Source organism: Girardinichthys multiradiatus, chromosome 1 (assembly GCF_021462225.1).
Source record: "Girardinichthys multiradiatus isolate DD_20200921_A chromosome 1, DD_fGirMul_XY1, whole genome shotgun sequence".
NCBI classification, from domain to species: domain Eukaryota; kingdom Metazoa; phylum Chordata; class Actinopteri; order Cyprinodontiformes; family Goodeidae; genus Girardinichthys; species Girardinichthys multiradiatus.
Window position 1 is genome coordinate 32,135,681 of NC_061794.1, and position 27,488 is coordinate 32,163,168.

At 42.9% G+C, this 27,488-nt stretch overlaps 1 protein-coding gene and 1 long non-coding RNA gene across 2 annotated transcripts; both read right to left on the reverse strand.

Annotated features, from left to right (window-relative positions):
* Positions 1–1,422: 1,422 nt before the first annotated feature.
* Positions 1,423–21,892, reverse strand: LOC124866019 (fibromodulin-like). The gene is given in 6 exon segments (XM_047361614.1): positions 1,423–1,681; positions 14,452–15,009; positions 15,012–15,234; positions 15,292–15,389; positions 15,985–16,212; positions 21,790–21,892. Coding segments are annotated over 6 exon segments (1,362 nt in total). The 3' UTR covers positions 1,423–1,529.
* Positions 7,226–7,774, reverse strand: LOC124875543. Its single transcript, XR_007040054.1, has 2 exons — positions 7,369–7,774; positions 7,226–7,284 (listed from the first exon to the last, which is right to left on the reverse strand). It is a non-coding gene; the product is annotated as an uncharacterized LOC124875543 (long non-coding RNA).
* Positions 21,893–27,488: the final 5,596 nt, after the last annotated feature.

Consider the following 27,488-nt stretch of genomic DNA (forward strand, 5'->3'; position numbering starts at 1 on the left):
ATTGACTGCAGCAAGGAAAAAACTGGTGGCGTAAAAACGTGGTCCCGATGGACCGGAGTCTTTTGCAAGAGGGAAGGGACTGAAACATTATGTGCCCAGTGCGAGAGGGGTCAGGTGCAATCCTGGCTGCAAGTCTCTGGGTCCTGGAGACATGTAGTACCTGGATGGCCCAACTCTTATTTTTTCATTTCAAAGCAATCCGAATTGTGCCATTTTCAAATGTGGTACTAAATCAGATACGTATCCAATGATTTTCACAGCGTCCGCAGTCTGAATGGTCATGTCACATTTTGTCCGACTTTTACCTCATTGTTCTGGCTCTCTCTATACAACCACACAGACTTCTCTACAGAAGAAGCTGTCAATGTGCCACAAAAGGCCATTGTTAATAGTTGTAATAACTCTCTGTTTTCTTATCTTTCTTTATCTTGTTATGACGTGGTGGCAATATTGTCACCTCCAATTGCTCAACGTAAAAAAAGTAAAACACAGATACAGACATCCATTTTTACACTGTTTACTTCAATAAATGTGACATGACCGTTCAGACTTCAGTAAACAGTGTGCTGTTGTGTGACGTCAACATTCTCCTTTTGTGCATGCGATGTCGCTTTTGGGTCGGGAACAGTTCAGACTGAAATCTGATGGATTTCAACAAAAAAGTCGGAATTGAGCATCAAGATCTGCTGTATAATCGTAACCAAAGTTCCCAGATGGATAAGGCAATTTATAAGTAATATTTTTAAACGTAATAGCATTCATTTGTGATGCAATTTTTCTGGTTAAGTAACAGGAAACTAATGCCTGAAACCACACTCTCACTGCACAGCTTGATATAAAAACAAGCAATGGAATACTTCCAGTCATAAACTGGTTTCCCCAGGTCAGGGCACAGCTTAGACACCGTGGGAGGATGTGTGGAAAAACAAAACAGTTCTTAATGGATTTTGTTTCTGCTAAGAACCGGTTCTAGAAAAAGTAAGTATTTGAATCCCGTTTAACTGAAGTTATCTCAAGATATTATAGTGGCTCTGTACATGCATTTCGGAATAAAATATTATATGTCATTTTAAGTAATTTTTCATTGGAATATTAATGATTAAGTGAGACAGACCTGTAAAAAGTACATCAACGCATTGTCGGTCGTGACGTTTTATGGCGTTCCACATGGTGGAGGCAAAGATCAAAATTAAATCTTATACAGATGATTGACAAATTTATGGTAATTAAAATTTTCATTATCAGCTATTATCTATTTATATGTAATGCTATTATTTAGCCATAATCAAGAAACCACAATTCTGATGTTTTTAAAGCACATTTAGCATCTCTCTGATGTCCATTTGACTACCATCTAGACATTACGTTGAAAAACGCTGGTATTTCCTGTTGACTAACACTGGAATTATGACATCATTGGAATGTTAATAGCATAACTATTTAATAAAACATTTTCTGGACCAATAAAGTAGCAGTAAGGGAATATGAGTTGGAGAGGACGAAAAGAAATCATGAAAGAACAGGAAGCTCTACACATCAATAAAAGAAACCAGCCGCAAACAGTAGGCAGCCTCCACAGGAATGTCTCTGGCACTGATCTTGTTAGCATCCAAACGGAGCACTTTCAGCTTGGAGAAGTTTGTCCCATCAACTGTGTTGCAGAAACTGCTCAGGGAGAACTCTGAAAGGGGAGAGAAATGTGGAAACAGGTTACAAACATGACCACTTAAAAAAAAAAAAACTGTTAAAGCAACTCTAATAAGAATTAATACCTAAAAATGACACTTTATGACACTCCTCATAGACAGTGTTTGGGTTTCACATTCTGAAAATCCAGCCAAACTGGGCTGGCATATGATTAAAATCACCGTATTAATTTACAATAGGTTAATTAGACAAAATCAGATTCACACTGGTTTGGTTTAGTTGTCTCTACATTGTTATTTATTGTGCATGCTCCAGGTAGCTTATTTAGTGAAGGCAAAGCATCAGACAAAAAGTGATAAAATACTAGAAATGACGTTTTTCAACATGCAGTATCCCTTTCAATAACAAGAACCACTGCATTAAATGCTATTATAAAACTACTATTCTAAAATATTACTATACTGACAGACATTTTTTAAAGTAGTATGACTGGACTATTTGGAGTGGCTAATTAACCTTGCCTTTTTATGTTTATAGAGTGTGAGTGACAGGGAGAACATGAAAACTTCATGCAGATAGGCCCCAGGCAGAATTTGAACCTAGAATCTTGTTGCTGCAATACACCAGAACTAATAAGTGCACGAGCATGCAGCCCTTATTAAGAAGTCATTTGTTTATTTCCTAAAGAAAAAAAAAATGCAAACATTGCACTGGTAGAGAACCAATCTGCACAGAGACATCAGGGACACAGCAGTCTTGAGATTGCAATAGCATGCCGTCTACTTTTTACCACAGGTCTATTTTTATTTGTTTACTGTCATAATCAGTTTACATTTTATTTGCAGCACCCATTACATCACATCTATATGTGACAGTCTGCGGCTTCTTCTCATCTCGCCTGCTCATTGAACCCTCACCTTTCTTAAAATGGAGCATTGGTTGGGGACACATGGAATGTATGTTAACAGGTTAAATAAGGTACAAAAATATCGAGTAAGCTCATTTTTAAATTGACCAGTTTTTCAGCAAAAATTAAGTCCCGATAAGTAATTATTAGCTTCCACAGCTTTAGGTATAGCTTTGTATTGTCAATTTTGGTATAGATTTGACCCACATACAGAGAACACTCAGAAGGAAACGTTTATGGTTTTATTGTCAATAAGGTAATCTAGGACGGGAACTGGGAACACCAACTGTAAGGGAAGGAAGCAGAATGGATTGGTAAACAAGCGAATGATATGAGGCAACTGATAACTTAGATCTGAGAAATGACTTACTAAATTGTTGTAGCAAGAACCGCCAGGGGTAGAGAGATTCAGAGTCTTAACCTGCGAAGGGGAATTGTCTTGTTGTATTTTCTGTTGTGAGCTTGGTGCCAGCAAAAGGGAGCGCAGGTGCCAAAGTTTGAGAAGGAGGAAGAAGCAGGGTGTGCTGATGCCAGGGTCTTGGAGTCGAAGGAAACGGGAAGCCGCCAGCTTGGTCCGTGTCCGAAAGGTTCAGACAGAAGTGAGAGAAATCCACAAGAAGGTAGTTCCTTAACTCAGTAGTTAATAATCCAGAAGCTCAGAGATTCTCTTTAAACGAAGCCAGAACTCAGCAAGGTAAACAAAGCCTCAGGTAGAAACCTGCGAGGGAACAAAAATGCAAGATTACTTGAGTTCAAAAACGAAGCACAAAATTAGAAGTGGCTGAGCTTGTTACCACTAAGGCAAACACTCTGGCATCGAAGTGCTGGCAGCCTCCTACTTAAGTACTCCTCCAAGCAATCAGCAGATAGGAAACACCTGTCGTCCAGCGCACCTGAGAACTCCAGCACCAATTGGAACACTGAGTGGTTATTTAAACAAGTACACAAAACACACACACATGCATGCACACACACACTCTCAGACTCTGACATCATCTCCCCCTCAACGGCCGCCACCTGGTGGCCCAGAGGAAGTGGAAGGCAAAGAAGCACGGTAGTCATCAATGAGAGTTTGGTCACAGATGAATGACCGGGGCACCCAAGAGCGGTCCGCCGGACCGTAACCCTCCCAGTCGACAAGGAACTGCCAACCACGGCCCCGCCGACAAGAGTCCACGACCCTTCGGACCGTGTAGACAGGGTGCCCCTGATGGTCCAGGGTGAGTGGTGGGGTTTTGGCCGGAGGGCACAAAGCACTAGGGATCCAAGGCTTTATCTGTGAAATATAAAATGTAGGGTGTATGCGAAAGCTTGCAGGTAGATGGAGACGGACTGCTGAGGGGCTGATCACTGTCTCAATCTTATAGGGTCCGATGAAACGAGGTGAAGGTTTTTGGGACATCAATGGTACGTCACTTGCAGATAACCAAACCTTATGGCCAGGCTGATAGTCCGGGGCAGGTGGGCGTCGACGATCAGCGAACCGTTTATTCTGTTCTATAGTTTGTTGGTGGGTTTGAATGATGGAGTTCCATTTGGTCTTGCAGCGACGGATGTGTTGGTGGACTGAAGGGACCGTGATGTCTGTCTCATCTGCAGAAAACAAAGGTGGCTGGTAACCTAGCGATGCTTCAAAAGGGGAACATCCTGTAGCAGAGAAAACGTGAGAGTTCAGAGCATATTCGACCCATGGTAGGTATGAGCACCATAGTCTGTAGGATTAGTAGAAGTGAGACAGCGTAAGGTGGATTCAAGTTGTTGATTGAGTCTTTCAGTTTGTCCGTTGGATTGGGGGTGGTAGCCGGAGGTTAGTGAAACTCTAGCTCCCAAAGTTAAACAAAATTGCTTCCAGACCTGAGAGATGAATTGTGGATCTCGGTCAGACAGGATGTCATGTGGTATGCCATGTAAACGAAAAACATGTTTGGTGAGAAGTTTGGCGGTTTGCAGAGGAGAGAGAAGTTTCCTGAGTGGGATGAGATGGCAAGTCTTAGAGAATTGGTCAACAATTGTGAGAATAGTGGTCATACCTGAAGATGAGGGTATACCGGTAACAAAGTCCAAAGCAATATGTGACCAGGGATGACCAGGTATACTGAGCGGTTGGAGGAGACCAGCGGGGGGTTGATTGCTGGTCTTATTTCTGGCACATGTGGAACAAGCCTGAACAAAGTCTTTAACATCTTTATGGACTGAAGGCCACCAAAACCTTCTCTGTATTAGTGCTATTGTCCTGCTAACTCCGGGATGGGCAGAAAACGTAGCTGTGTGTAACCAATCAATGAGTCTATGATGAACCTGAAGTGGGACGTAGGTACGATTGGGTAGTCCTGTGCCAGGGTCAGGTTCTTGTTGTTGTGATCTGCGGGTTACGTCTTCCATCTCCCACCTGAGCGCCCCGACCGTCCAATTTGGCGGTAAGATGGGCGCTGGCTCCTTTACAGATTAGTCATCTGCAAACTGTCTGGAGAGTGCATCAGGTTTAGGGTTCTTAGTTCCTGGTCTGAAAGAAATACAAAGGTCAAAACGAGAAAAGAACAAAGACCACCGGGACTGACGTGGGTTCAATCTTTTTGCAGATTGTATGTAAGCCAAGTTCTTATGGTCCGTCCAGACTTTGACTGGATGTTCCGCGCCCTCAAGACAGTGGCGCCATTCCTCAAGATCTAGCTTAATAGCCAGTAATTCCCTATCTCCGACGTCATAGTTTCTTTTTGCATTGTTCAGTCTGCGTGAAAAAAAAAGGCACAAGGATGTAATCTCCCATCTTCAGAGTTCTGTGATAAGACTGCTCCTACCCCAATGTCAGAGGCATCAACCTCTAACATAAACTGTTTCGAAGAGTCAGGGTGAATTAGGATGGAAGCTTGAGAGAACTTCCTTTTTAGAGCCTGAAATGTTTCTTCAGCCTCAGGTGACCATGAAAATGGGACCTTGGAAGAGGTTAAAGCAGTAAGTGGTGAGGCCTTCTGACTGTAGTTTCTAATGAAGCGTCTGTAAAAGTTTGCAAACTCGAGGAGTCTTTGTAGTGCTTTGCGGGTGTCTGGTACAGGCCACTCCAGGACCGCCTTAATCTTCTCGGGATCAGATCAAACCTGTCCACTCTTGAGAATATATCCTAAGAAAGTGACAGAGGTTTGATGAAACTCGCACTTTTCACTTTTCACAAAGAGACGGTTTTCCAAAAGACGTTGTAGTACTTGGCGTACATGGCGACAATGCTCCTCAATGTCCTTAGAATAAATCAAGTCATCAAGATATACAAAAACAAAAATGTTCAAAAAGTCTCTAAGCATATTGTTAACAAGTGTCTGAAAAACAGCAGGAGCATTGCATTGTCCAAAAGGCATGACCAGGTATTCAAAATGACCGAGAGGAGTCTTGAAGGCTGTCTTCCACTCATCCCCCTGGCGGATCCTAACAAGATGGTAAGCATTTCTCAGATCTAGTCTAGAGAATACTGTAGCACCATGAACCGGTTCAAAAGCTGAGGAAAGTTTTGGAAGACGATACATATTTTTGACGGTGATTTGATTAAGACCTCTATAGTCAATCCATGGTCTTAAAGAACCATCCTTTTTGCCTACAAAAAAGAATCCGGCCCCAAGAGGCGAAGAAGATGGTCGGATTATCCCTGCTGATAAAGGCTCACTAATATATTTCTCCATGGATTTCTGTTCTGGGTGGGAGATATTATATAGTCTACTAGATGGTAAGGGGGCGCCAGGGAGAAGGTCGATAGCGCAGTCGTAAGGCCTATGGGGTGGTAAGGACAAAGCCTTGTTTTTACTAAAGACTCCCTTGAGGTCATGACATTCTAAGGGTACATATGAGAGATCTATCTCCTCATTCTCCTCACTACTCTGTTCAGAAAAGCTCTGGGAAAATGCTGACTGATTGTGTTTTTGTAACCAGGGGTAACCTAAGACCAAAGGACCCTGGGATACTGGAAATACAAAGAAAGAAATCTTTTCTCTATGGTTCCCTGATAACAAAAGATCAATGGGTTTGGTCTGATGTGTATTTGCTGTAAAGCCTGACCATCAAGGGATAATACAGACCATGGGGAAGGAAGTGGTTCAACCTCAATTTCTGCTTCGCTTACTAACCCTGAATCAATTAAATTCTGTTCACTTCCAGAGTCGACCAAAGCAGACATAGTCAGGGTTTGTTGGTTAACCATGACAGTTGCTGGTAAGCTGAGTCTAGGGGGTTCATCATCTACAAAATGGTCCGCAAACATTGCACTGGTAGAGAACCAATCTGCACAGAGACATCAGGGACACAGCAGTCTTGAGATTGCAATAGCATGCCGTCTACTTTTTACCACAGGTCTATTTTTATTTGTTTACTGTCATAATCAGTTTACATTTTATTTGCAGCACCCATTACATCACATCTATATGTGACAGTCTGCGGCTTCTTCTCATCTCGCCTGCTCATTGAACCCTCACCTTTCTTAAAATGGAGCATTGGTTGGGGACACATGGAATGTATGTTAACAGGTTAAATAAGGTACAAAAATATCGAGTAAGCTCATTTTTAAATTGACCAGTTTTTCAGCAAAAATTAAGTCCCGATAAGTAATTATTAGCTTCCACAGCTTTAGGTATAGCTTTGTATTGTCAATTTTGGTATAGATTTGACCCACATACAGAGAACACTCAGAAGGAAACGTTTATGGTTTTATTGTCAATAAGGTAATCTAGGACGGGAACTGGGAACACCAACTGTAAGGGAAGGAAGCAGAATGGATTGGTAAACAAGCGAATGATATGAGGCAACTGATAACTTAGATCTGAGAAATGACTTACTAAATTGTTGTAGCAAGAACCGCCAGGGGTAGAGAGATTCAGAGTCTTAACCTGCGAAGGGGAATTGTCTTGTTGTATTTTCTGTTGTGAGCTTGGTGCCAGCAAAAGGGAGCGCAGGTGCCAATGTTTGAGAAGGAGGAAGAAGCAGGGTGTGCTGATGCCAGGGTCTTGGAGTCGAAGGAAACGGGAAGCCGCCAGCTTGGTCCGTGTCCGAAAGGTTCAGACGGAGGTGAGAGAAATCCACAAGAAGGTAGTTCCTTAACTCAGTAGTTAATAATCCAGGAGCAAAGAGATTCTCTTTAAACGAAGCCAGAACTCAGCAAGGTAAACAAAGCCTCAGGTAGAAACTTGCTAGGGAACAAAAATGCAAGATTACTTGAGTTTAAAAACAAAGCACAAAATTAAAAGTGGCTGAGCTTGTTACCACTAAGGCAAACACTCTGGCATCGAAGTGCTGGCAGCCTCCTGCTTAAGTACTCCTCAAAGCAATCAGCAGATAGGAAACACCTGTTGTCCAGCGCACCTGAGAACTCCAACACCAACTGGAACACTGAGTGGTTATTTAAACAAGTACATAAAACACACACCCACACACACACACACACACACATATACTCTCAGACTCTGACACGTATATGTGTGGTTTGTTCCAATACTTAAAGCTTCATTTGTCAAACAGCAAAACATACATTTTACAAATAACTTTTCAGTCTGGCTTACCAAGCTCAACACCTGCAGTGAGCTCAGATAACAAATCCGTTCTTTCTATTGAGGTGCATTTATGGATCGTAAGGCCCTAAGAAATTCTCTAAGATCATTTTTGTTAACAGGCAAACTGTCTCGTGCCTCAAAATATACCACTTAACCTACTAGTAAAACCAATTATAATGTCACATGATTTGTCTGTTTTCAGAGTCTCCAATATGAAAATTCCCAGGTTTGGGATAAAGTAATAAAATGTCTGGATGCAAAACTTTTATCAACTTCCTGACCACATGCAATATTTGTTACATGTAGTAGTGAAATAATAGCAAAGATGCCACAACATTGTCACGGAGTGACATTTTTGGACTCTGTGGCTTTGGTGTTTGTTTACCTTTTGCTTAGATTTTTTTCTATTTTGGTTTTTGTATCATGTTTTCTTTTCTCCCTCTTCCGCCTCCTAGTGTTTACTACTTAAGTTCTTTTATGGTTGTTTTCTTATTATTTTGTATGGATTATTATTATTATTATTATTATTGTAATTATTATAGTTCTTGGTCTTCCCTGGATTCTCTAGTTTTATTTCTCTTTAGTATCTTTGTGGTTAATTGTGTTTTATTTGTTCCTTTGCACTCTTCTTGTTTACTAGTTTATTTTCTGTTTCCTTTCTAGTTAATTCAGTCAGTGTGGTTAGGTTTGTTTTCTTTTGTATTCAGGTTTTCTTTCTGGGTTCTTTGTTTGTTCTTAGGTTGTTATTGTTCCTATGTTCCCTCTAGTTTCTCTGTTTACTTTAGTCATGATTATTCTAATTTTCTTATTCCCCATTTGATTATTTATCTTTGTCTTTAGGTGTGCTTGGTCTATCTTTCTGTTTATTGTTTATTAGTTACTTTGCCCATCCTCAGCCTTTGTATTTGTTTCACGTGTTCCTTCTGCTTCCCTGCCTCCTTGTCACACCTGTTCCCTGTTTTCTCTGATTACCTGCCCTTTGTTATCCCTCAGTATATTAGTTGGTTTTTTGTCATTGTTGGTTGCTGGTTCCTTGTGTTCGTCACACCTCGTTCTCGTCCATGATTATGCTGTTTTTTGCCACGTCTTGACTTGGGAAACCTGCAGTGATTTTGCTACGTTTTTGACCTTGTAAAATAAATCTTTGAATTACAAAGATGATCCTGCCGAGCTCTTGTCTGCACTTTGGTCCGATCCAAAACCACACTCTGACGAACGTGTTGCACGTTTTTATATTACCACTAAGTTTTCTTGCCATGCCTTCAGAGGTGAATGAAATGGTTCATTCTTCCGTTTGCACATACAATTTTCAACATATCTACTGCATTTTTCTTTATAAAAAGCAAAAAACAATGAGCTACAAAAATAATCTTAATCTTAAATCATGCGATTGTAAATGTTAGAAACGTTTAAAACAAAAGGTTAGTAAAGCTTAATGTGTGACTCCACTGTTCCACAATAAAATACACTGAGTCTCATTTATCAGCTATATTCACAAGTTAAAAAATAAAATTAAGAGAAAACACATACAGGCTATTACCATGTGTTAACTGTGATTCATTTCATATGGGAAGGTGCTGTGGTTTCTAGTCTGCATTTATGCCAGTCATTCTTAGGAGATTTGGCAGTGTGTAATGCTTGTAGCAATAAAATCTTTCTGTAAGTGCCTTTTCTTGTCTGTCTGTTCCTACTATACCAGTGAGATGTTTGCCATTAAACAAAAATGTTTTGAATATTTACTACTTAAAGTTTTACTACATATTTGTAAGCTGTAGCTGCAGTTATACCTTCATATAAAACTGTTTAGCAGTTGCCTGCTAAGCATGTTTATTTTTGCTCTACAGTTGGGAAATTTTATCATCGAGGTCTTTGACTCAGAACCTCCAATATGGAGCACCAAAGCTGCCATAATGTGTTGTGAGCATGTTATGTGATTATTGTATAATTACTTCAAAGTGGATTGTTTGATTTACAAAGTGTACTTGAATGCACCATACGTTTCCTATCACTGTATACATGCGTAGCAGTAAGAAGCTATTTATAAGAAATACAACTTTGAAAGGATAAGCAACCGGCATGGTATTACACAGCCTGCCTACAGTCACAATGTGGTCCAGCTAGCAGCCGAGTGGAGCTCTAACAAACATGTCAGCCTCTGTGTCCATGTGTGCAGCTAAGAAGGAGTCACCTTTCAGTTAATAAAGCAAAAGACACCTGCAAATTTAAGTCTTTTGTTCGAGTGTCTAGCCAGAGCAGTTCTTCACTGGTTTTATAAAAGAACTGGTTTGGTTTTCCACAAGTTGAGCACCAACTTAGAGCCACCCAGCTTTAACATCTCGTCCACTTAACGTTTGTTTTCCTTTGTTTTACTCTTTATTTATTGTGGTAGATTGAAGGGAAGGGCTACAGTTTAACCACACCACTCATATAACATATCTCAGTAACCCTGCAATCACAAGCTTTAAAAACAATGTTTTATCAAGCAAACAGTGTTTGTAAATGTTTCGCAGTGGCATTAGCTGTTTTCTCATCTGACCATATATATATATATATATATATATATATATATATATATATATATATAGTCAGTCAGTCAGTCATTTTCTACCGTAATATTAAGTCAATATAATACCATAGTATTAAGTCAATATGTATCTTTGATCTTACTGGCATGTAGGTACAGGTTTTACAGGTTTGACAAGAGGGATCTTTTTCCAGTTTGTTTAAAGACAGGTCAAGCTCAACGAGTGCTGGTATTGAAGACAGTGGAGGGAAGTCCTTTATCTGTTGTGTTGTGAGCCAAGTGGAGAAACCACAGGTTGGCATAAATGGTAAGAAAACTAGTTGCCATGCTTTCTATATTATACTCCAGGTAGAGCTGCTGTAGCCTCTCAAGAAGGCTGTCGGGGATTCTCCTCAGCTTGCATTTTCGAAAATGTATATAAATTAGAATTGTTTGTGTTATTTGTTTGTTGCTTTATATTTTTGTTCATCCTCAAAAAGCATGAGAAACAATGTGTGCTTTACGTTTATGTCCACACATATTGACATATTAAGACACATCTGTTCACACAATAGAAATTTGTGAGAACTAATTATGGGTCGTTAATGAAGTTTCCCTTTTCTCTTTAAAGTAACTGCATTTAAAATGAGGTGAGGCTGAAATTCTGGTGGTGGCGATAACCCTTGGAAATGAGATTCAGTTCGGTCCTGTCTGTCATCTGGCCTTTTTTGCTATGTGCTACCCTGTGTAAGCAGGAAAACAAGGAAACATTCTCCTTATCAGGATCAGCTGCTTCATGTTGACCAGTATGGAGGAAGCTGAGCCAATGACAAGCATGAAGGCTTACATCCTCACTCCCCCTCCCCTCCCTGCTCCATTTATATCTTTTGTTAGGTCCACCAGACACAGGAATGTAAAATCGAGAGACTGAAATGTAAAAAAGTAAAAAATGTACGGATCTAGGCAGGTGTCAGTGGGTATAAAAAAAACAAAGCCGTTGGAAATCCGTGCTCACGCTTCACTAAACTGTGCGCTCAGTTTGCAATCCATGCTCACAGAAGACTCACTGACATCTGTCGAGAGTTTGGACGCATGGCCCACACTTGCAAGGTAAGTTCAATGGATCTGTTGTCACATGTAAACTTAAAGCACTGCCATGTTTTAATCAGTTTTAATCAACTTCACAGCTTTGAATATGACATTATTTTTGTTACACTGAAATAAAACATTTAAAATGACGGCTTTTTACCCGCTGACACTTGCCAGGCTCCTTAAAGATGCAAAATGAAGCACATATGGAAATAAAAAGGGGGTAAAAAGAACAAACAAAGAAACCCAAATGTAATCACGTTTTCTTTTTTTTTTTTTACCATGTCCTGTCCGGCAGAGTATCGCTCAGAATTGTTGTCTGAGTGCCAAGAAATTGCCCAACAGATTTACTTTCACAAGCAGAGCATCACAGCTAATGCTTTAAAGCTCTGCTTGATATTTATAGAAGAAACTTTATTATAAACTTCTTTGGGAATATTTCAATTGTTACGGACACGGAGACTGAAATGAAAAGGAAAAAAGAAGCTCAAAAAAGAGAGAGATTGGGAAAAAGGGGAGAAAAGGAGGAAAGAGTGGAGGAGAGAAAGAAGGATAAAGAGAATACAAGATTACACCCTGCTTGCTAATACACCTGCAGCTGTTTTTTTAACAAAATAGTACACGGTAATTCTGAATGTAAAATGTACTTAGTGAGAGGTGCAGCCCAAAATATAACATCTGTGTATCTGTCAACACCTGAAGCTTAACATCCGTGAGTATGGGTGTGGAAGCGCTTTTGTATACAAGGTTTCTCCACAAAAATATGCAATAGCGAGTGTGAGGACCCATAGGCCTGCCCCATGGTCCCTGGACGGACACTGAGGAGATCTGAGTCACAGACATCTAAAGGCCCCCCAAAGCACAGGAACCCCAGGAGAACCACCGCCAGGACTACCGCAACCCCCCCAGAGAAAAGCAGTGGAGAGTCCCAGGGGAACCACCCAGCAGCGACAGTGCAGAAGCCCCAGGGAGCCGCAGCGACAAGTCCACAGGCCCCGCTGGCAGCCGTCCACGCCCGAGCAGATCCAGCCATGGACCCAGAGGCCCAAGACCCCGGGACACACCACCCCCCAAGCAGAGGCCCGACAGAGCCCAGGGGACCAGGGCCCGGCAAGCAGCCACCGGGAGTGAGCCGGCCTACACCAAAGCACCCGGCCGCGGACACCGAGAACCACAAGTACACCAGCGGGCAGAGACTCCAACCACCGGTGGGCGGTGTGGCAGGGAGGAAGCTGATCCAGGAGAGGGAGCAGTTCAAGACCCAACCTATCGCAAAAAAAAAACACACACACACAGTCACAATCACCCACTCCCACCCTCATGCATACACATAAAATCCCTCACACCCAACGTAAGGATTAACAACAATGGACAACATACACTCACTCACACTCCCCACGCATACTCTATACTCCCAGGTCCAGGCGCCGGTACCTCCTCGGGGCAACCAGCCCCTGGACCCAGGAGGTGGTCCCCTTCCCTCCTGGGGCAGAGACAGGCAGACAGCGCCGGTACTGCCCAGACCCGGTTGACCACGGCCCAGCTCCCGCCCCCCTGCCCCGAACCCAGTCCCCAACAACCCCCATCCACCTCCAGAGAGGGGGCTATGTACAAAAGAGGGGTCCACATGGCCCAAAGCAACCCGCTAACCAGAGCCGCCCCAGGACGGAGCAGTCCCGACCCCCCAAGAAGCTCCGATCCCAACCCCATGAGTCACCCACCCCCAGTGAACCCCAACAAGAACCTCCCCACAGGGCCACCCCCAACAAGGACACCGATATCGAACACATCCCCCCAAACCCAAACGGCACAAATCCCCACCCCCACAGGGGCACACCCCCACAGGTGAACTCCGTGGCCGAGAAGCCGATGAAGCCACACCCACACAGCGCAAGCTCCACCCACAGCCCCGCTCTAAGAACCCCCGCCACACCCCACTCCCCCACCACACAGCGCGCCACAACGGCAAGGCAAGGGCCTCGCACAATGCCAACCCCGCCCACCGGCACAACAGGGCAGACCCCACCCAGCACCGCACCCACAACCGGACCCCCGACCACACACCATGATGGGACAAACTCATCCACCAAGAGGTCCCTGGCCAGCGGCAGGCACCCAGGGCCAGTGACCCCGCCACGCCCCCCTCAGCAACAAAAAACACTACATCACTGCCACTGCAACGACCGCCCAGGGAAAAACACTATCCAGCTCAGCTCCACCATCGCCGCCCAGCCGATCCAAACACCAGTGACCCCACGCCCTAGAAGTGGACACAACGTTTTCAATAGGTATAACCCAAAATAGCAGGATAAATAACACTTAAATAAATTGTTATAGTGAAAAACCAAAACAATAATATCAATTTATGCTACATTTTCTTTAATTGCCGCATAAATAAATAAAAATATTTAAATGTGTTTTAAAATTTTGTACCATCTGTTGGTATAATAGATGTACAAAAGTTATTCAATATTATATTACAGGTATTACAGTTTGTTCATGATTAGGGCAGGTCTGGTGCTCCATACTCAAGTGGTGCTACCATAATAATAATTTGTGAAATGGCATGACTTGTGTCAACAAAGGCTTTACAAGTACACTATTATATGGCAAACATTTTACTGAAATGATCAAATCATCTATAGGGCATTGTGCCTGGTTTGATTAAATTTTTAAAAAAATAGTAGCATTAAAATAATAATAACATTGAACTATTTAAAATGCTCTTTTTTAACTTTAGTTGTAAATTGTTACGTTAGGGAACATGGAATTTTGCGTACCTTTGATCTTATTGGCATGTAGGTACAGGTTTTCCAGGTTCCTATTGACAAGAGGGATCTTTTCCAGGTTGTTGAAAGATAGGTCAAGCTCAACAAGTGTGTTGGTATTGAAGACACTGGAAGGAAGTCCTTTATCTGTGAGAGTGTTGTGAGCCAAGCGGACAAACTGTAGGTCGGGATGCATGGTAAGAAAACCAGCTGGCACGCTTTCTATGTTATTATACTCCAGGTAGAGCTGCTGCAGCCTCTCAGGAAGGCTGTCGGGGATTCTCCTCAGCTTGTTTTTCGTCATATCAAGCATATTAAGAGATTTTAGGTCCTTAAACCCACCTTCTACCTCGTCTATGACATTGGCCTGGAGTTTGAGGGTGGTAAGGTTGGACATTCCCTCAAACGATTTGGAGGAGATTTTTGTGATTTTGTTGTAGGACAGTTGCAGGTCAGTGATGGACCTTGGCATGTTGCGAGGCACACGGGTCAACTCATTGTGATACAGGTAGAGCCGATCCAGGCTTTTCAGCTTAACAAAGATATGGTCACTGATTTTGTCTGAGCTGACTGGTTGTGTGATAAAATCACCCACATCAGGTTAGTAGCATTGTCAAACACCCCGTCCTGAATGCCCGTTATTTGGTTACGCTGCAGGTAGACATACTGTATGTGTGAAGGAACATAGGGAACATGCTGCAGGTTGCGGCTGTGACAATACATAGCTATGGGGTAGGCTGTGGGGCAGTCACACTCCAGGGGGCAATCTACAACCTCACACTGCCAGCCTGCATTCTACCTCCAGACTCGTAGGTGGAAATTTAAAGCTTTATGCCATGAAATAAGACCTACAGGCACAGAAATTCGCCGGCTCCTTGCAGCAAAAATCAAACCTGGAGATTTGGTTGGTCTGAGATTGCCAGATCCTGCAGTGCGCCTTGGCGTGACAACTGGAGGTGAAAATGGTGATTTAAATCATCGTAATGGACCATGGTATAATACCATAGAACATTTGTTCACTGACTTGATCACAAAATTTCCACAGAGGAGTGATTGTGCAGTGCTACAGAATCAGAATCAGAATCAGAATCAGAAAAGCTTTATTGCCAAGTACGTTTTTGGACATACAAGGAATTTGTTTTGGCGTAGTCGGTGCAATACAGTACAAATTAAACAGTATAAACATATCTACAATATAATATAAATATATGTGCACAGTTTTAAGTGAGTCAAACAACGTCCTGATGAGACTGTCGCAGATTTTCTTTACCGGATGGAAGAAGCATTCAATAAACATTCAGGTATGGAGCTGATTTTACTGTTTTGGGCCCCTGGGAAAAGATGCTGTGTGGATATATTATGGAAGGACTTCTCCCTGAGATCGCAGCACAAACTAAGACTCTTTATGTTAGTTGGAGACATGGGGTGCAGTTTGAGAAGCTGAAAAGACATGCTTTACACAGCGATGATGTCATCAACGACAGGGTGAAGAAAAAAGTGGACAAAAGAGAGACTGATTTGCATAACGCTGCCTTGACCCTGTACTGCTGTACAAATCAACGTGGTTCATTTCCTTGAGGACGAGGCCGGGGACGCCGGGGCAGAGGTCGGGGAAGGGGACAGTGGGCCCGCTCCGATGTTTGCCATAACTGTGGAAAGTTGGGACACTGGAGGAATTAATGTCCTGAGAAACTGCAGCGGACTGACGGCGGTAACTGACGGGGGGAGGACGGGACCCTGGATCTGGCTGCCACTCGCATTGAGGAGGGGTCTCTTAAGGAGCGTGAGGTTTCACAAACACACACACAGTTGCATGATGATACTGATTCACATAGGTTGCTTACAGAGGCCATATTATACTTAGAAGGTGCCTCCGTAGTTTTACCAGGCACGTATCTTCATACACAGAACCCTGCTTTTAAAAGAATGCCTATGTTTTCTATGATGGTGATGGATGAAGAAATTTCTTTTGTTGTAGATTCAGGAGCGACACATTCTGTTTTATCAGCTAAATGTATTAAAGAGCAGCCAAAACTGAGTGGTCGTTATGTTCATTCTGTCTCTGCTTCGGGTGAAAGTGTTAGGGAAAGTTTTTCGGTTCCTCTAAAGTGTTCCACTCCACAGGGAGTGCAGTTAAAACATTCTTTTGTGGTGTCTCCTTTGTATCCTTTAAATTTGATGGGTAGAGATTTGATGTGCAGATTAAATATTACTATTATTTCAAACCCTAATGGACTGACAGTTCACACTCAGAAGGACTTTGACTATGACTACACTGCAGTACATTGGACCCCAGATCAACCCTTATATGCATATCAGTGGAAGCTTCCAGTTGGTCCTGTACCTCAACATGTTGTCACATTGGCAGTAAATGCTGTGGCACCTGATTGTGATTTAATGAGTGCAGATGATCTGCATTGTACTTCACATGTATCTGAAGGACCTGATTTTGATTATGAGGACAATTGGTACAAAATTACAAATGAGAGAGTGCACCTCTCTGACATGTACTGGAATGATCGACAGCTTTATCTGTGACTTTGACCTCTGAACAGCTGCATTTTTTTCAAGTTTCTGGTTCGGTGCCGCATGTATTGTTGGCCAAGTCTGAAAATATGGAATGGAAGGATGTGGGGTTTTTTGTTAGACGTTGTCTCCTTGCCACGGATTGGAGGGAGACAGATGTCCCATATGTGTTTGCATCTCCTTCTCAAAATGCTTTTAAAAGACATTGTCCCACTGTTGTTTCCTGTAATCGTACAGTGCAACTGATTTCACATTCACATCGGTTTTTAGCTACTGCTTCTTCTGCGGATGCAGATCTTGCAGAGCTGCCTGATTCATTGTGGGCTGCTCACAAATATGATGTTGGTCTTATTACATATTGTGAGCCAGTTGTTGTTACTCCTAAATCAAATTACAGGCCATGTCAGAAACAATACTTATTGAAAAAGGAAGCTTTGGAGGGAATTCGTCCTGTTTTTGATTCCCTCCTTAGAGCTGGGGTAATTGTACCCTGTCCAAATTCACCTGTGAGAACACCGTTGTTCCCTGTAAAAAACATTAGGCCCCCTGGAGAGCCTGACGAATGGAGGTTTGTCATGGACCTTCAGGCTGTCAACCAGTCTGTTGTGGCCCGTGCACCATCAGTTCCGAACCCTTCTACGATTCTGTCACAAATTCCCCCAGAAGCTAAATATTTTTCAGTAATAGACCTGGCAAATGCGTTTTTTTCTGTCCCTGTACACAAGGACAGTCAGTATTGGTTTGCTTTTGAGTTTGATGGGAAGCCATATTGTTTTACTCGTCTTTGTCAGGGCTACACAGAGAGTCCAACTATTTTTAACACAGCTCTGAAGGACTCTCTGGCTGATCTGACTCTGTCTCCTGGAACTGTCCTTACACAGTATGTTGATGATTTATTATTATCAGCAAGATCATCGGATCAGTGCAGGAAAGACACCTTAAAACTGCTTCAACATCTTCATAAAGAGGGTCACAAAGTTTCAAAATCTAAAATGCAGTTTGTACAGGAAGAAGTGACATTTCTTCGTCATGTTCTCTCACATAAAAGCAGAAAACTGTCCCCTCAGTGCATTGAAGCAGTTCTAAAAATCCCAAAACCTGTCACCAAGAAACAAATTATGTCATTTTTGGGTAGGACAGGCTATTGCAGAGCTCACATTCTGAATTACTCTGAGCTGGAAGCGCCTTTGGCCAGTTCAATATATGGGAGGAGCTTGGCAGCTGCAGACAAAATTAAATGGACAGATGAGACAGAATTGGCTTTCAATTATTTAAAAACAGCCCTGTCTTCTGCGCATGCATTGGCTTTACCAAACTCTGACAAGCCATTTATTCAAATGGTGGATGAAAAATCTGGTTTCATGTCATCTGTGTTGTTGCAATCCCATGGTGATAAATTGCAACCTGTGGCTTATTATTCCAGTAAGCTTGATCCAGTTGCAGCTGGGTTGCCTGGTTGTTTGTGAGCTATTGCTGCAGCTGAGAAAGCAGTGTTAGCATCACGTGACATTGTTGGATATAATCCTTTTACAGTTTTTGTTCCACATTCTGTTTCCATCATCCTCCTGGAACAAAAGACGTCTCATCTATCAGCAGCAAGGTGGCTGAGGTATTCCTCAATATTATTGGACATGCCCAACATTACGATTAAACGTTGTAACACTTTAAACCCAGCCACACTTCTGCCTACTGAGGAGGATGGTGAAAGTCATGACTGCGCAGCTGTCTTAAATGTTGTTTGTACCCCTCGTCCTGACTTGCAAGACACCCCTTTGACTAACCCTGATCCTGTTTTGTATGTAGATGGGTCTTACTCCCGTTCTGCCGTGGGTCTGAACTAAGTAGGTTTTGCAGTGTGCTCTGACTCAGCCGTTTTGCGCTCAGGTCCTTTGCCAGCGCACTACTCAGCTCAAACAGCTGAATTAATTGCTTTGACTGAAGCTTGCAAGTTGGCAGAAGGAAAGACTGTGACTATTTACACAGATTCCAGATATTGTTTTGGAGTAGTGCATGATTTTGGGGCCTTGTGGAAACATTGCTCCTTTTTGAAATCAGATGTAAAACCTATTTTGAATGCTAGACAAGTGTCTGATCTTTTGGATGCTATTTTGTTACCCGCACGTTTGGCTGTGGTTAAGTGTGCTGCGCACAGTCTGATTCTGTTTCTAGGGGTAATGCAGCCGCGGACTCGGCAGCAAAAACCGCGGCTTTGAGGCCTTTCTCCTCAAACGACACTTTTCTTTCTCTGACTGATCCGCAAGCTGTCACTGTTTCAGAAATGCAATCTTTGCTACTCCACAGGAAAAGGAAAAATGGTGAAGAGCTGGGTGTATCTTTAACAGCAGTTCTGGCTGGCATGTCTCTGATGGTAGACCATGCCTGCCTAAACATTTTTTTCCCTGGTTTGCTAAATGGACGCACGGATTGGATCATGTGTCCAAAGGGGGAATGCTGGATATGGTTAAAAAATATTGGAATACAAATGGGTTTTCAGTGGTAGCTGAAAATTATTGTAAAAGATGTTTGATCTGTGCTTCTCACTACCCCTCAAGGGTTCCTGTGCAATCACAAGTGGCACATCCACCTCCACAGTTTCCATTTCAGCATTTGATGATGGATTTCATTGAGTTAACACCTGCCGAAGGGAAGAAATATTGTTTGGTGGTCATGGACATGTTTTCTAAATATGTTGAAGCATTTCCAACAAAACACGCAGACAGCAGTGCTGTTGCGAAGTCTTTCTTGACAGAGATTCTTCCCCATTGGGGGGTCCCAGAGGTGATTTCCAGTGATAACGGGACACATTTTGTTAACAAAGCTTTGTAGGAAATTAGTAAGCTTTTAGGGTTTCAGTTGAAGACACATTGTGCTTACCACCCACAATCAGGTGGAGCAGTAGAATGAGAAAATGGAATAAAGAATAAGTTGGCTAAATGCTGTGAAGAAACAGGGTTGTCCTGGCCAAAAGCTCTCCCTCTGGTTCTTATGTACAGGTCCTTCTCAAAAAATTAGCATATTGTGATAAAGTTCATTATTTTCCATAATGTAATGATGAAAATTTAACATTCATATATTTTAGATTCATTGCACACTAACTGAAATATTTCAGGTCTTTTATTGTCTTAATACGGATGATTTTGGCATACAGCTCATGAAAACCCAAAATTCCTACCTCACAAAATTAGCATATTTCATCCGACCAATAAAAGAAAAGTGTTTTTAATACAAAAAACGTCAACCTTCAAATAATCATGTACAGTTATGCACTCAATACTTGGTCGGGAATCCTTTTGCAGAAATGACTGCTTCAATGCGGCGTGGCATGGAGGCAATCAGCCTGTGGCACTGCTGAGGTCTTATGGAGGCCCAGGATGCTTCGATAGCGGCCTTTAGCTCATCCAGAGTGTTGGGTCTTGAGACTCTCAACGTTCTCTTCACAATATCCCACAGATTCTGTATGGGGTTCAGGTCAGGAGAGTTGGCAGGCCTATTGAGCACAGTGATACCATGGTCAGTAAACCATTTACCAGTGGTTTTGGCACTGTGAGCAGGTGCCAGGTCGTGCTGAAAAATGAAATCTTCATCTCCATAAAGCTTTTCAGCAGATGGAAGCATGAAGTGCTCCAAAATCTCCTGATAGCTAGCTGCATTGACCCTGCCCTTGATAAAACACAGTGGACCAACACCAGCAGCTGACACGGCACCCCAGACCATCACTGACTGTGGGTACTTGACACTGGACTTCTGGAATTTTGGCATTTCCTTCTCCCCAGTCTTCCTCCAGACTCCGGCACCTTGATTTCCGAATGACATGCAGAATTTGCTTTCATCCGAAAAAAGTACTTTGGACCACTGAGCAACAGTCCAGTGCTGCTTCTCTGTAGCCCAGGTCTGGGGAATGCGGCACCTGTAGCCCATTTCCTGCACACGCCTGTGCACAGTGGCTCTGGATGTTTCTACTCCAAACTCAGTCCACTGCTTCCGCAGGTCCCCCAAGGTCTGGAATTGACCCTTCTCCACAATCTTCCTCAGGGTCCGGTCACCTCTTCTCGTTGTGCAGTGTTTTCTGCCACACTTTTTCCTTCCCACAGACTTCCCACTGAGGTGCCTTGATACAGCACTCTGGGAACAGCCTATTCGTTCAGAAATTTCTTTCTGTGTCTTACCCTCTTGCTTGAGGGTGTCAATAGTGGCCTTCTGGACAGCAGTCAGGTCGGCAGTCTTACCCATGATTGGGGTTTTGAGTGATGAACCAGGCTGGGAGTTTTAAAGGCCTCAGGAATCTTTTGCAGGTGTTTAGAGTTAACTCGTTGATTCAGATGATTAGGTTCATAGCTCGTTTAGAGACCCTTTTAATGATATGCTAATTTTGTGAGATAGGAATTTTGGGTTTTCATGAGCTGTATGCCAAAATCATCTGTATTAAGACAATAAAAGACCTGAAATATTTCAGTTAATGTGCAATGAATCTAAAATATATGAATGTTAAATTTTCATCATGACATTATGGAAAATAATTAACTTTATCACAATATGCTAATTTATTGAGAAGGACCTGTATATGCGGATGAGAAATAGATCCAGAGCTAATTTGAGTCCTTTTGAAATCCTTTTTGGGAGACCTGCAAATACAGGGGGAAGACCGAGTACTAACCTAAGCACACTAACAACTGCTCATTTTGAACATTCCATGTTGGAATATTGTAAGGTTCTGTCACGTTCTCTTTCTCTCTCCCATCAGACGGTTAAAGCTGCCTTACCCCCAGTAGCTGACAAACCCCTGCACCAGTTCCAGCCAGGACAGTGGGTGCTGATTAGAGATACCAGGAGACATCACTGGAGAGACAAACGGTGGAGAGGTCCGTTTCAAATTCTGCTGGTGACTCACACTGCCATAAAGGTCCAGGAACGTGACACCTGGGTCCATTTTACGCACTGCAAGGTGTTCACTGGAACACCACCTGAGCAGCATCCTGGTTCTGAACCTCCTACCTAGAGGAGCTTCCAACGACCGCCCACCTGTATCAGCATGGTAACAGAGCAGTTTGAAGCGCAGAAGCCACTCAGGAGAGGCAGCAGGATTTTTTTTTTTTTTTAAGTTGTGTTTATAATTTGTTTTCTTTGGAAAAAACTGTTTGTTTTCAGTACCAGAAGAAAGGACATTCCACTTCAAGGTTACGATGCAGTTAAATGGAAGATGTTCTGTTCTGATGCTAATGATTGGTATTGCAAGTATTTTTATTACTCCTGTGTTCATTTGGGAAAAGGTACAGCAAAGACAATGTATGGCTAATCTGAGGAATTATGCTAATAATACTCATCAGTGGATTCGAAGGGAGATTCATCACTTTCCTGACTACCATGATCATACTGATAATATCTGGTGGCAACTGATGCATCAAACTGTAAGGAAGATAAGAAATGATAGTTGCTATGTTTGTTGTTTAATTCCACATGCTATTAATGATCAACCATTTTTGGTACCTGTTCCTATTGATACTGCTTATACTCTAGCTACTTTCTTCCCAGATAACCGGTTGGTGGAGGTTATTTTTCCTTGGGTGAGGAATTATACTGTAAGGGAAAACAAAAATGTTAGTAGATTTTCTAGTGAGACTAATTTAACATGTGCTTCTACAGGAACTCTTTATAGAATTCGGGGTAATAGAAATCCGATTAAAAATCCAGATATTTGTATTGCTCAGGATGAAAGCACACCTTATTTCCTTGGAAAGACAGAGGGTTGCAAAGCTATTATACCAGTTGCATGTGCCTTGACCCACAGTAATACATCTGGACCATGTCCTGTCAGAACTGATCCTTATACTATTTCAGAATCTTTGGCTCCAGATCCTTTTGTGTTAACTCTCAATCTTACAGACTTACCGAATGGAAGTCAATTGTATGGCATGGCAGGTAAATTAACCAGGGTTCTTGTTACTTTTCCTAGTAGAGATGGGTACTCGTGTCCTAAGAACATGGTTTGGATGTGTGGAAATAGATCATATCTGTATCTGCCTGCTAATTGGTCTGGAGTATGTTATTTAGCTCACTTACTACCTACAGTCACAACTTATAATTCAATCAGCCCATTATTAGAGAGGAAGGCAATGCTCAAACGGCAAAAGAGAGCTAGGATTCCACATTGGAAAGGGATTTTGGGTTTACTTATTCCTAGTTATGGTGCTGCTAACGCCGCCCATATGATTAATGAGTTGTCAGTTGAGTTAGAAAATCTTACTGCTTTATCTGAGGGAGGTTTTACTGTTCTGATTAAGGAGCAGCAGGCTATTAGAACGATGAGTTTGCAAAATAGAATGGCTTTGGATTATCTGTTAGCTGAGAGGGGTGGTGTTTGTCATTTAATTGGGGAACAATGTTGCACTTTTATTCCTGATGTGTCTAGTAACATGACAAGTATCCATGATAAGTTTGAGGAATTGCTGACAACCCAGCAGAAGGAAAATATGAGTTCCTTTTGGAATCCTTGGTCTTGGTTCTTTACTGGTGGATGGACTTCTTGGTTAATAAAGATTGGAGTGATTTTTTTATTTTTATTTTTGATTTTGATGTTTCTTTCATGTTGCATTATTCCACTGGTTAAGGGAATGGTTATGAGACTGATAAATCTTTCCATGTTGAAAGTTGATAAGGATGTAGACTTAATTTCTGTTTGTACTGATTGTGATGATTCTGCATTTGAGATGACAGATGGTATGGATAGCGATGGATTTTATGTTGCTTAAGATGCTTTAATGATGTGATGGTTCTAAATTGTTTGGGGAGTTACTACTGATGTTCAGCATTTTAGTGGTGTACATAGAGTTTTGGTGGTTCATTTTTTTGCAGTGTTGCTGTCCTTGTTATTTCAGTTTTGTTTTCCTAGTGATGTGCATACCTTCAATTTTCGTGGGGGCCATGACTTTACGACGTTTGATATATGTATTCCTTCCTTTTCTTTTTTCCTTTTCTTTTGATTATTTTTCTGGGTGATGGTTTGCTAGAATTTTTTATATGATAGTCTTGTAATCACAAGGGGAGAGTGTGATGGAAATTCTTGCAGTAAGTGTTCCAAAGTGTATGACCTTTAGGTTACCTCACTCCTCAGAACATCTGTGTTAGAGGAGGAGGCTGTAAAAGCCATTATCAGAAGTTTAATGGTTAAAACCCATCATTTAGGGTGATGTCTCAGGAAGAGCAGATGGGTCTGTTCCTAGATAACTTTGTCACCTCTGAACCCGAGGAGGGTCTAGGGTCATAAAACACAGACTCTTTGAAGTTGAGATAACACTGTCATGTTTGGTATAAATACTGTGTGTAAACGGTGTTCGTGGCTCTGCTTAACTGACTTGCTCGGTGACAGAGTCATTCAAACGCTGAATGCCTTTGAATAAAACTTATAAAGACAAAGTCCGGATTTTCTCTTGCGGTGAGTCAACTTCTCTCACACTTAGATAAGAAAATTCCATTACAGTGTGTTCCAACTACAGGGGGATCACACTCCTCAGCCCTCAGCCTCCCTGGTAAGGCCTACGACAGGGTATTGGAGAGGAGAGTCCAGCCGATAGTCGAACCGCGGCTTCAGGAGGAGTAGTGTGGTTTTCGTCCCAGCCGTGGAACACTGGACCAGCTCTATACCCTCTACAGGGTACTTGAGGGTTCATGGGAGTTTGCCCAACCGGTCTACATGTGTTTTGTGGACCTGGAGAAAGCATTCGTCTGTGCCCCTTGTGATGCCCTGTGGGGTTGCTCCAGGAGTATGGAGTCAGGGGCCCTTTATTAGGGGCCATCCGGTCTCTGTACAAGCGGAGCAGGAGTTTGGTTTGCATTGCCGGCACTAAGTCGGACTTGTTCCCGGTGCATGTTGGACTCCGGCAGGGCTGCCCTTTGTCACTAATCCTGTTCATAACTTTTATGGACAGGATTTGTAGGCACAGCCAAGGGCCGGAGGGGGTCTGGTTTTGGGACCAGAGGATTTTGTCTCTTCTTTTTGACGTGATCCTGCCGGCCCCCTCTAGCCAAGACCTACAGCATGCACTGGGGCGGTTCACAGCTGAGTGTGAAGCGGCTGGGATGAGGATCAGCTCCTCCAAGTCCGAGGCCATGGTTCTCGACCAGAAAAGGGTGGCTTGTCCTCTTCAGGTTGGAGGGGAGTTCCTGCCTCAAGTGGAGGAGTTTAAGTATCTTGGGGTCTTGTTCATAAGTGAGGGAAGAATGGAGCGGGAGATCGACAGACAGATCAGTGCAGCTGCCGCAGTAATGGGGGCACTGTGCCGGTCCGTTGTGGTGAAGAGAGAGCTGAGTGGAAAAGCGAAGCTCTCGATTTACCGGTCGGTCTACGTTCCTACCCTCACCTATGGCCATGAACTTTGGGTCATGACCGAAAGAACGAGATCCCTGATACAAGCGGCTGAAATGAGCTTCCTCCGTAGGGTGGCCGGGCACTCCCTTAGAGATAGGGTAAGGAGGTCGGCGATCTGGGAGGGGCTCGGAGTAGAGCCGCTGCTCCTCCAAATCGGGAGGAGCCAGTTGAGGTGGCTCGGGCATCTATACCGGATGCCTCCTGGACACCTTCCTCGGGAGGTATTCCAGGAACGTCCCACCGGGAGGAGGCCCAGGGGATGGCCCAGGACACGCTGGAGGGACTATGTCTCTCAGCTGGCCTGGGAATGCCTTGGGCTCCCCCCGGCGGAGCTGAAGGAGGTGTCTGGGGAGAGGGATGTCTGGGTGTCTCTGCTGAGTCTGCTGCCCCCGCGACCCGGTCCCGGATAAGCGGAAGACGACGAGTAAGAGCACAAGTAGATCAGACTTCGTCCATTACATCTTTTTTCTTTTGTTAAGAATTCATTTCTGTTGACATCAGTGTGGCAATAGTGTGACAAAGGTGTTAGATCAGTTACTTTTATTGGGCATTGTTAACTTTTAAAGGCATTTCAACCTGGTGAGCTTTACCACTTTGGTAAAAAACAAGTCCTGTTGTTTTGTTTTTAACTGTATTTGGATTTTTCAGTGAAAGACTGCTGCAGATTCTTCCTGCCAGTAGCTGTTAGACCTTATAGCCTTCACTGCTACCAACATACTCAATAAGCGTTACATCCCTGCTGTTATTTGCACAGTTTATCTATTTTTTTGTAAATAGTTTGTTGTTGTTGTTTATGCACAGTAATAAATGTGTATTTTGTACATTTTCAAAATTACCCTAATCTGTTGCACATTTCATTTAACATGAGTATGCTATTTTTTCCCCACTGTGGGCCTGTAATGGAAATTTCTATTCTATTCCATATTCCAACATATATGATCACAAAAAGGTATTTGTATCATGCGAAGGTAAGTTTTAATGGCTTTCATAAAATGTATTAGAAGATTTCTGCTATGTGGCAGACATTTATTTTCCCTCCAATAACTACTGAAGCAGCTTTTTTCCATCAGCAAATCTTCCATTAGTTAAAATGCAAGAGTTTTTCTTTTAGTTTTGAACATAGAATTTTAAAAAATAAGGAGAGGCCTCTGCTTGCTGTTAGATGAGAAGCAGTAGGTAATGGACTACACACATTCAAACTCCACCAACCATACCAGCTTTATTGTTCCCTCATGCGGGAAGGGAATAAAGTCTCACTGCAGAAAAGACATTACTGTCTGTCTTCCATGTCAAAACAAGGAATTAATGGCTGTTCTGTAACACCACACACATGTACTATTAAGCTCTGCCTAAACAAAAACAGGTCATACCTCATCTGCAGAAATTTGAAAAGTATATATTTTTTTTTTTTACCGTGTCCTGTCCGGCAGAGTAGTGCTCAGAACTGTTGTCTGAGTGCCAAGAAGAAGCCCAACAGATTTACTTTCACAAGTGGTGCATTAGAGCTAACGCTTTAATGCTCTGCGTGAGATTTCTAAAATAAACTTTATTAGAAACTGCTTTGGGATTATTTCAACTGTTACAGACACGGAGACAGAAATGTAAAGGGAAAAATAAGAAGCACCATAGAGAGAGAGATGAGGCAAAAAGGAAAATGGGAGAGAAGGAGAAAATAATGGATGAGAGAAAAAAGAATGAAGAGATCACGATTTAACACCCTGCTTGCTTCTGTAGCAGCAGAAACATACGTAATCACAGCTTTTTACCAAAAAGTGCCAGGACACAGATATCGAACACATACCACTGAACCCAAACACCATGAATCCCCTCCCTACAGGGGCACACCCCCTCAGGTGAGCTCCATCCCCAAAAAGCCGACGAAGCCACACCCATAAAGCACAAGCTCCACACACAGCCCCGCTCCAGGCACCCCTGCCGCATCCTGCCCCCCACCACACAGCTCGCCCCGACGGCAAGGCAAGGGCCCTGCATAACATCACTCCAGCCTCCACCCACAGGAGCAACAGGGCAGACACCACCTAGCACCGCGCCCACAACAGAATCCCCGACCCCTCAACAAGACAGGACAAACTCACCCGGCAAGAGGTCCCCGGCCAGTCACAAGCACCCAGTGCCGGAGTCCCCTACCACGCCCCCGCAT